This window comes from Neolamprologus multifasciatus, chromosome 5 (assembly GCF_963576455.1).
Source record: "Neolamprologus multifasciatus chromosome 5, fNeoMul1.2, whole genome shotgun sequence".
NCBI classification, from domain to species: domain Eukaryota; kingdom Metazoa; phylum Chordata; class Actinopteri; order Cichliformes; family Cichlidae; genus Neolamprologus; species Neolamprologus multifasciatus.
Window position 1 is genome coordinate 3,680,751 of NC_140443.1, and position 11,309 is coordinate 3,692,059.

At 38.7% G+C, this 11,309-nt stretch overlaps 1 protein-coding gene across 1 annotated transcript; it reads left to right on the top strand.

Moving 5' to 3' along the window:
• The first annotated feature begins 224 nt into the window (after positions 1–224).
• Positions 225–9,720, top strand: sec13 (SEC13 homolog, nuclear pore and COPII coat complex component). Its single transcript, XM_085161329.1, has 9 exons — positions 225–372; positions 572–616; positions 3,036–3,151; positions 4,183–4,334; positions 6,116–6,249; positions 6,340–6,473; positions 7,259–7,379; positions 8,661–8,807; positions 9,124–9,720. The coding sequence occupies exons 1-9, from the start codon at positions 370–372 to the stop codon at positions 9,232–9,234; spliced, it is 963 nt and encodes a 320-aa protein (XP_085017455.1). The 5' UTR covers positions 225–369; the 3' UTR covers positions 9,235–9,720.
• The last annotated feature ends 1,589 nt before the right edge of the window (positions 9,721–11,309 follow it).

Genomic DNA, 11,309 nt, shown 5'->3' on the forward strand with positions numbered 1-11,309 from the left:
TGACAAAAAAGACAAAATTATGACAAGAAACTGACCATATTTAATGAAAGAGATATTTGTATGTTTAAAAATCAGTTCAAAAAGAGAAAATGTAGCTTTTTAAAAAATATTTCACTAATCTGGGAGGGATCGGATTTTAATTTATTTAGAATGTGTTCATATTTAGCTTCTAAATAAGGTTAAGGTTATCTCGTCAAAACGCTTATGCGGAACACTTGTTTACTGGTTGTTGTTTCCGCCGGTATGAAGTGCAGTTGGACTCTGTGGGAAGCGGTTATCTTACTTGTTGCCACGTCGGAGTAGTCGGTGAAGCCGGGTTTCTTTTAAAAAGGAGGATTACTCGTGTTGTTCGGGGTTTCAGTCACGGTCATGGTGAGTTTGATAACTTTGCATTTAGGTCACCGGTGAAGCTGTTCGCTGACATTTGTGGCATTTTCCCGGTTACCGTTAGCTGCTGACGTGCCCAAGTCCAAGTAGCTCCTTAGCAAAGTGGCTAGTAGTAGCAGGAAAATCAATGAACATTTTAATTCATGTGCAGTATTTGTGATTATATAATGTTTGTTCATTTCAGGTTTCCGTTATTAACACTGTGGACACCTCTCACGAGGACATGATTGTAAGTTTTCCATTTTTTTCCCTTTTTAATTTAACCGAAACTAGCTGCTAATCACAGCTGATGTTAGCCTTCTTGTTTTAAGTACCTGTAAGTGAGCTTTTACGCGTGATAACTAGAGATACAAACATGTGTAAAATGAAACGTCAGTAAATATTATCACTGTAACGTGTCATCCATTGTCCTTAAACCTAGTTGTAACAAACTGACATTGCTGCGATCTGACACTGCTAGCTGATCATCAGAGACTGATACTGTTCTGTTAGGATCATTGTCCTAATTCACAACCCTCTTTCAGTCAAGTTTTAGCTGTCATACTGATGACTTCACATTTGACTCTAGAATAAAAAATATCTGGGGTTTTCTTGGATAACAAAATTAGATTTGAGAAACAAATTAATTCAGTTGTTCAGCGGTCCTTTTTTAAATTAAGGCTCATATCCAAGGTGAGATTATTTTTATCCTTTAAAAACTTGGAACGAGCAATCCATGCGTTTGCCTTATTTCAACTGGATTACTGTAATTCACTTTATGTTGGTATCAGTCAGTCCAGTTTGGCACGGCTCCAACTTGTACAAAATGCTGCAGCCCGTCTTTTGACTCGTGTGAAGAGACACCAACATTTTACCCTGGTGCTTGCTTCTCTTCATTGGCTTCCAGTGCAAAATTAAAATAAAATGAAAAATCTTACTTTTGACTTAATAAGCGCTAAATTGTCAGGCACCAGACTATTTGTCTGACCTTTTGCAGCTTTATATGTCCTCTAGAGGCCTTTGATCAAGTGATCATTTACTCTTTACCTTACACAAGTCTAGGATACTTCATAGAGGGAATTGGGCATTTGTGGTTGTGGCACTGAAAACGTGGAACGATCTACCTCTCCACATTAGAAAGGCCCCAACTGTCAGTCTTTTTAAATCCCATCTTAAAACATATTTTTTCGCTTTGGCTTTTTATACTGCACGAGAGTTACCAATTCTTTTTATCCTAATTTTCTTTTAATTTTCTTATCTGTTGCTGTTAATGCCACTGTTTAATTATTACGTTGTGCAGCACTTTGGTCAACTCTCTGTTGTTATTAAATGAGCTTTATAAATAAATAAATAATAAATATAATACTTTGGTATACAGAGGAGTTTATGGTCGACTTGTAACTGCAGGGTTTCCATGTGCAGTGGCTGCACAGCAAGCCCAAATCAGCACTTCTTAACCATTGTGCTGACAGTTGGTCAGAGATGTTTGTGCTAATACGCTGATTTTGGTTTTCACTAGACTTCTACACCTGATCTTGTCTGTCCAAAGAACATCATTCCAGAAGTGCTACCACGTTCTTTAGGGAGAGACGAGGCTTTCTCCAAACAAACCAGACCTGTTCAGTTGTGCTCTCTTGTGCATTTAACATACTGACCAATACATGTAGCGTCTCATAGAAACAGTAGGATGTACTAAGTTTATTTCAAAGATCTACTTAAAGTTTTTTTTAAACTGACTTTTTTCACATGACTATATGTCACTATGTTTCATAAAGTCCAGACTACTAAACTAAATTACATATAAAAGAACATTTGAGTTGATTAAATTAACAATAAAACCAGGATTGTCAGTGGGTGACGACACACAGCAGAACATCATCAGCCCACTCTGAACCTGTTTTGTGTTAATTCACACAAACAGTGATTTTCACTGTTGTTTGTGATCATTAAGTCATACATGATAAAGCACATTGAGCTGAGCTCCATCTTTGGCAAAGGCTATTGAAATAATAATTTCAGAAACAAATCATTAACAACTTGCCACTGATGCCCTGTGACTGTTGCCACAGATACATTTGAACTTGACTTAGCTGTACGTTTGTTATAAACTGTAACCTGTACATCTGCTGTAGGACTTGGGGACACAATAACATTAAGTAACTTAAGAGGGCAGTGGTAGACCAACATGTTCAATGAGGTAACGACACTGTTTGTGTCAAAGCCGGTTTTGAATACAGTACATTCATAGATATGGCTTCATTTCCCTGTTGGAAAGAACAGTCTGATGGCAGCTGTGAAAATACTCTTAATGTTGCAAACTGATTTATTGTGTTTACTTTGGCTGCTGACTACAGCCACAGAAAGCACATTATTTAGATTTAAGGCTGATTCTCCAGCAAAGGAAGATGTGCAAAAGCTCCTCAGTATCCAAACTATCCCTTTTAAGAGAATAAAGTATTTTCTTTTGACTAAATCATTGTTGCAGCATTTATCCTTTTTATTTTCAGTTAGATGATGTTTAAACCATCACAGAACAATCACCAGGAGCATTTTTAAGTTCATTTTACTTTTGACTTTGACTTGTTGCTGAAAATGTATAAAATATTGTTTAAATTAAAAGGTAGAGGTGGAGGTTCTCACTCAGGTTTTTACATTTTGCTCTGTTTCAGCACGATGCCCAGATGGACTACTACGGGACTCGGCTCGCCACCTGTTCTTCTGACCGCACCGTCAAGATCTTTGACGTCAGAAACGGAGGGCAGATCCTTGTGGCAGACCTCAGAGGGTAAGAAGTAGGGCTGGGACCATATCATACCGTTCACGGTAATACCGGTATAATGTTGGGCAACGATAAGAAAATGAAATATTGTTATAGAATATGGATAAACGCGCATGTGCAGTGCCTTTGTTTTCGCATGCACATGGTAGAAAAAGCATGGCGGTGACAGAGAATGAGAAGGGCGAAAGCGGATCATTGAATGAAACAGATGAACCAGAACTGGTTTGTAAAAATGCTGCAACTTCACTGGTGTGGAACTGGTTTAGCTTTCGTCCGTAAGATACACAACAAAGCACTATTTTTGGTAGAGCATGCTAGCGGGCCGTCGTTATTACCATGTTTTTAACAACAATAAGTCACACTTAAAATCAATCCTGTAATTTTTCTGAAAATCGACAGAGCCCCTTATAATCCTGTGTGCCTTATGTATGAACTCTGGTTGTGTTTACTGACCTCGAAACGATTTTCTGTACACGGCGCTCGAAAATCTGTCAAATGTTTTAGTACGACTTTGCTAAGCTACGAAGCCGCACCGCTTGATGGATTGTTGGAGCATTACGGCTATCGTAGGCGGAGCCTGGCGGAGTGATACGTACTGTGCTTCAGCATAATGTTACCTATTGTGTGTGTTTAACCTCTTTTTAAGTTTTGTGGATATTATACATGGTTATGCTGAGGATATGTCGGCCAATTTCCACTAGAAATGCCTTTTGGTTAAACTGTCAGCGAGGAGTTTGTATTTGCACGGTAAATTTTTTTTATATCGCTTTAATATTTTGTCTAGTGTCAATTATATCGTTATCAAAATTTTCAAATGTATATCGTGATAAATATTTTTGGTCATATCGCCCTGCTCTACTATGAAGCCTCAGTTTGTTGAGCAAACCAAGAGTCTAAAGCTAAAAAATTACTTATATTTCATCACCACAAGTGTTACAACGTGTTGGCACTTTTGTCTGCTGTAATTTAATTGCCAGGTGACAAATCCAGGTACTCAGTGAAAAACAGAACTAATTTGCATCTCTTGTGTTTTGTAGCCACGAGGGTCCCGTGTGGCAGGTAGCGTGGGCTCATCCAATGTTCGGCAACATCCTGGCTTCCTGTTCTTACGACCGAAAAGTCATTATTTGGAAAGAAGAGAACGGATCCTGGGACAAGATGTACGAGTACACCGGACACGAGTCGTCAGGTGGGTTTGATACAAGTTGAATCTCTATTCTTGTCTTATACATGCAGGTGGCTTCACACAAGAAAAGACCAGATCCTCACAGATCATTTAATTCATGTTCTTTGTATTTACAATTACAACACTATACATTTAATATCTTTTATTGAACACTTAGGACATTTACTGGATCTCCACGGATACAAGAATAAATCCAGGGTGCTCAGTCCAAGGCTTTTCAGAAATGAACCAAAAAGGCCTTTGATTCATTTTCCTTATTCAACCTGCCACATGTTTGTGCCTGTATAATAGGGCTGGGCCATATCATACCATTCATGGTAAAACTGGTATAATGTTGGGCAACGATAAATAAAATGAAATATATACACGGTTATGCTGAGGATATGTCGGCTAGTTTCCACTGGAAATGCCTTTTGGTTAAACTGTCAGCAAGGAATTTGCATTTGCACTGTTACATTTTTATATAACTTTAATCTATATATGTGTATATATGGTGTATAAGATAAGATAAGATAACCTTTATTAGTCCCACACGTGGGAAATTTGTTTTGTCACAGCAGGAAGTGGACAGCGCGAAAGTTATGAAGCAAAAATTAGAATACAATAAGAATAAATACAGTACACAACTGTACAGAATAGAATAAAATAAAATACTATATACAGTAGAATAAAATAGAATAAAATATACAATAAGATAAAAATAGAATACAAATGCTTTATACAACTGAGTAAAAATACAACGATGCCAGAAAAGATTATTGCACATTAGTGTTATTGCACATTTGTGGATGTGTGTGTTTGATCAGTATCAGATCAGTATTTATGCTTATATCCTTACTCTCATTCCCCTTAATGTATCTGTAACATGCAACTTCTTTCGGTGCTTTGCTACTTTGCTACTGGAAACTGAATTTCCTGGAGGAACCCACCCGAGGGATTAATAAAGTTTCATCTAATCTAATGCACATAAAAAACAGCTGCCACCTGCCCTCAGAGGTTGATAACAGTCTTTCTAAATGGTAGAAGGAAAAATCGAAGTCTGAATCTCAAACTTTAGGTTTTTAACCAACCTCATAGCAAAATGCCACCAAAGTTGAAGTATATGTAATAATTTTACTAACTAGTTGAATATATATGAAATATATTTAAATATTTTTAACTTTTAGTGGATTTTCCTGTATTCACATTATTGTTCTCACCACAAAGAAAATCACTTTGCTTTAGGTGTAAACACAAAATCTGGGTTGGGGAATGTGTTTTTAAAAGAAGATCCAGCCATCACTGTCTGTGTATCGACTGACCTTTTTTGTTATTTGTGGTGTATCAGTGTTATGGTTTTTAACCATCATTTTCTAGTTCCTCATTTCTGTAGCTCCACTTTGTAATTGCCCTTCACCACAGTGTCTTTTATCAGACGCCTCACTCCTTCTGTGGGTTTGTGGCTCTACCTGTCAGCCACTTTACCTTATAGTGGCATCTTACATGTTATGTTTCTTTTGAATTGCTCAATTTTATTGTAGTGATTATGAGAATTTTTCTCAGTAGGTTAGTGTGTTTTGATCTGGAGTCCCTCTGGCTGTTTTTCCCCTCCTTGTACTCTTTTGTTTCTTTTGTCCCTTCCTCAGAAATACGCTGTTGTAGATTGTGTCCTCAGTAGAATTAGAAGTTTAACAGACCAGTTTGGTGTGTCAGCTCACGAAATAACGAAGCACATTTTATTGCATTAAGATTTGATAGACTCCTCAGGCCTCTGTCTCATTGAGTCTCCTCCTGTGTGTCCACAGTGAACTCAGTCTGCTGGGGTCCATATGAGTTTGGTCTAATCCTGGCCTGTGGCAGTTCAGACGGAGCAATTTCCCTTCTCACGTTTACTGGAGATCAGCAGTGGGACGTCAAGAAGATCAGCAATGCTCACACTGTGAGACTTACAAACTGCTCTGAATGTTTGAAATGTCACTTTAGCAGCATCCTGCATTGGATGTAACGCACTGTTGTGATTCTGCTGCAGATCGGCTGCAACGCTGTAAGCTGGGCTCCCGCTATAGTCCCAGGCAGTTTGATTGATCAGCCATCGGGACAGAAGCCAAACTACGTCAAGCGCTTCGTCTCCGGAGGCTGCGACAACCTGGTCAAACTCTGGAAGTAAGTGCTCGTGTTTTCTGAAAATCTCTGAAGGAAATCACCCAGGATTTTACAGTTCATACCATAGGTGCAACTACTAAAACTTTTGGACATGTTCTAATCTCAGTAAAAGGTCAAAGGTCAACTTTTCTGAAACCCACAAAGGATTTTCAAATTTATACTATAGGTGCATACCAGGAGGTTGATGGGTAGCACTGGCAGTGTTCCTGCAACACTCTCAAAGTTTCAGAAGCATTTAAGAAATTATTATTATTATCATAACATAGTTGTGTAAGACATGCACACTTGACCAATCAGAAGCATTGAACACTACAAAAGAAACCTGAGGAGTACAAACATATTTCAGTGGAACATAAATCAGATGTTCGTTCTTCAGAAAGTTTCGGTTCTCTGGGGAAAGTTCACTGATCTAGATATTTAACGTCACCACAGCACAAACATGGTGATCCTTGTGTGACAAGTGTGGTAGTGGTGAGTGGAACCTCACAGCAGAAAGGCTTCTGGTTTAAAAACGTGGCTAGAGCCTTCCTGTGCCTAGTTTGCATGTTCTTTCAGTACCCTTGTGGGTACTCCTCCTTCCTCCCACAAACCACAAGACACACTGGGTTAGTTGGTTATCCTAACTGGCTGAATCCAAGGAAGATACATTTCTTGCTTGAAGTATAGACAATAAAGCTCTGCATGAGTGTGTGGTTCAGGGTGACTTGTGGTCTGAAGCGTTTCTTGTTTTGTTTTTGTTTTTTTCTTAAACCTAATTGTCACTGATTGATACTTCCTGCCTGCAGAGAGGAGGATGGGCAGTGGAAGGAGGATCAGAAGCTGGAGGCTCACAGTGATTGGGTGAGAGATGTTGGATGGGCTCCATCTATTGGTCTTCCCACCAGCACCATTGCCAGCTGTTCTCAGGTGAGATTTGATGTGATTACACATGCAGAACATGCAATTGATTCTGCTTTCCAGCACCTAAAACATAAAGTGTTCATTCAGACGTTCTAAATAAAGTTTTGATAACTTGGGTACAAGTTTTTCACCACTAGATGGAGCCAGAGTGTGCCTCCGGTTCAGTCAAGTGTGAGATTAAAGATCCACCAGTTCATAAGCGGGTTACATTAACCCTTTAAAACCGATCGGAGTGGGCACGCTCTGTTTTGCGTAACTATTTTTAAATCCCGGTAGCTCTGCAACCACGTAAGCTAGTGCAATAATTTTTTTTGCATATGAAACCGGAGGAGTTGTACTTACATCTTATGCCATCAGCTTGTCCTCGGTCACAGTTTCCTTCCACATATAGCTTTGCAAAAACTGCATAAAAAGCACTTGCAGCAACAAAAACATAATATTCCAGAAACACGCTTTGCCGATCCGATCAGCTGTTTGTAACACTTCCTACGTTGGAATAGACGTCAGCGCGAACTATCGCATGTCCGCCATTACCTGCCCGAAACCGGAAGTGACGTAATTTTGCGGAAATGTAGCTTTTTACCATAAAGGCCTCATGAGCCTATACTGGTGTTTTTATAAGTCATGTTTGACTTTATGACTTTCTGTGTCGTTTCTGGGATGCTTAGGACTCATATTGCACTGCTGGAAATAGTTTATTTTGATGCATATGCTGCTTTTTTGCAAATTTGCATTATAATATTTATTTTTGTTTTTCCTGCAGTATATAAAAATTGATGTATCTGAAAAATTTAACTATGAAGACACTCAAAATAAATTTCCTGCGGTGGGAAACTATTTTGTGCAACTTTTTTGTATTTACTTTTTTGTATTTACAGTTTTGAGGGATAAGCCTCTTAAATTTCTCTAACTAGAAATATATGTTAAAAAAACAAAAACGATTTTCAATTTTTTTTGTAGTTTATTGCACTTTTTTGCAATTTATGTAATTACTATGCACTTAATGCAGACATATTATTAAAATTTAGGCTGTAATGGTTGTATTGATGTATAGCAACTTGAAATGCTCCCAAAAATGGCTCCACAGCATGTAAAAATATAATATAAGCTCTGGCGGACTTGGTTCTATGGTAGGTCTTAAAGGGTTAATCTGTAGTGCTTCATAAAATGTGGTATTGTATAAAAGCAAGTGTTATTGGCAGCTTGCAAAAAAGTATTTGAATAAAATCAAACCATTTCTGTTTTTCCACTGGGGTTATGTGGGAAAATCGTTTTCCATTCTTCCAGGATGGACGAGTATTTATCTGGACGTGTGACGACCCTGCAGGCAACACCTGGACGGCCAAACTGCTCCACAAGTTCAACGATGTGGTGTGGCACGTCAGCTGGTCGATCACTGGAAATATACTGGCCGTTTCAGGAGGAGACAACAAGGTAGAAAATATACATTTACACCAAATCCACATAAAATTATCGATATAATTTGATTTCCTTCTGTCTGACTTGGTTATGTGCAAACTAAACATGCCACAGTCTGGAAGAATATATTTTTAAAAAGAGTTTTTATTGATATGGTTTTATCAACCTGCAGTGAGCTCCGCCCTTATTTTTTTTAACCTTATCAAATCAGGATATTATGGCTGTTTCTCAAAGCTAATATTTAACTCTAAAGAATAAGTTGAATTAGATTTGAGCGCTGACTCTGATTTTATTTATAGTTTATTTATTAAACTATTTATGAACTTTTCAGGTAACGCTGTGGAAGGAGTCGATGGATGGTCAGTGGGCGTGTATCAGTGATGTCAGCAAAGGCCAGGGCGCAGTCTCCACCATCACAGACACACAGCAGAATGAGCAGTGACCCTCGAATTAAAACGCACACACCCATTCCGTGACCCCTGACCCTTCGATGATGACCCTCAGCCTCGAGAGAGGAAAGAATAAACATGCTGGACATTTGGACTGAAAACAAGACGCCCACAGTGATGAAGCCTGGTCTATAATCTGAGTTTTAGGCTTCAGCATGAGTTGGGTGCCTGCTGAAAATCAACAAGAATTTATTAGAGGGAAAGAAACCATTACAACTCAAAGAATCACCGCTCTCTGTGTTTTTACTTTAACGTTTAGAAATCCGGACACAACTTTGTTCGTTTTGTCTTTAGCTTCATCAAAGTTTAGTTCTTCCTGCTCTGCTCCAGAAATATTCCACCTCTAATGCTGGAGAACAAAATTACCATCACCTTTAATGCTCCCAGCATCCTCAGGGGCAGTCGTCCTGACTTTCAACACTTTATTCTAATTACTGGTTCACTCAAATTGGCTTTGAGTGAACCAAGAAAACTAAAAACAAAGCAGGTGAGCCCACCTTCACACCTAAAACAAACTCTCATGTTCTCATAGTGAAACAAAACATGTCTTGACTGCCTGGTTTGGATTTACATTTAATGATAAGTGGATAAATGTTTTATTTGGTAATGTTTGCAGACTCTTTTCAGCTGTTAAATGAATAATCTGCCTTAACAACCATGAATGGAGCGATCGTTTTTCTCCAGGTGTATGATCACAATCCATCGATTTTCTTTTTCATGTTTGATGTAATTAAATAACTGTTTAATATTAAAACAATTTTACTGTCTTTTTTTCATTTATATAATAACCATGGCTAGGCAAAAGAGTCATTTTCTACTAACATACTCTTACTACAGGTCTCATTCATTAACACACATTCATAAATAGCTTTTTTGCCAAACATTCATACCCTTTGATGTATCTGGGTCAACTTGTAGTTTAGTATCTTGATCAAGAACACTTGGTAATGCTGACGGGGAGTCGGGGATCGAACTCCTGGCCTCCTTGTTAATGCAATGACCCTAAGCCACAGCTGAGGGGTCACCAACGGAGGTAGATCAGCATGTTCGATTTGGCTCAGATTTTAGTCCGGATATTTTTCCCAGATGCCTTAAAAATGCACGACGTCAACGCGTTAGCGCCGTTCCAGCCCCACGCACGGGGCGATCCGCGTTAACTCGTTAACTGAGATTTGCCGCGTTAATGCGGTTATGTGTGTGTGTGTGTGTGTGTATGTATGTGTATGTATATATATATATATATATATATATATATATACACATACATACATACAGTGTTGGGAAGGTTACTTTTAAAATGTATTCCATTACAGAATACAGAATACATGCCCCAAAATGTATTCTGTAATGCAGACGTTCCCAAAGTGTGGGGCCCGCCCCCTAGGGGGGGCGCGGCATGAAAAGGGAAAAAACAAAACAAAACAACGCTTGGACACTGCTAGCACGGGCGCCCACACGAACGCAAAGCAGGAGATGAAGCATAGCTGAATATGTTTCCAAACCAACTTCATTCTATGGTGAAGCAAATCTTCCCTTTGGTTTCACCTGCACAAGTGCCGAGGTAGGTCTCCCTGCAGGATTGGTTTTCCCTTCGTTGGGAGCAGCGCTGGGCTGTTTAAATCACGGACTAACAGTATCCCACATTCTTGATTTGTAGTTCACAAACACTTGTTGTAATGACTAACTACTCCTGACATTTTGGAGATGTTAGCTCTTTATACAGTAAAGTTACAGCAGGATACAAATAACATCAGGCTCATCCTGCCACAATTTGTTCCCCGATTCAAATCACGGACAAACAGCATCCAACAGTTGTTTATGTTTTTGAACCCATTTTGCAGACGGATTTTTTAAAAAAATGTATTGATAGCAATGTTGAATATTATTACACAGGAAAAAAAAAACAACTACATGTAAAATAATCACACCGTGACGCCTCTGCCTTTCTAAATGGAGGGACAGTAACTGCGTGTATATGTAAGCGTGTAAAACCTGTAGATTAACAGTATTTCGTCTCTATCTGCCATTCTGCAATTCATCTCATGTAAACAATAACGTGCACACAGCG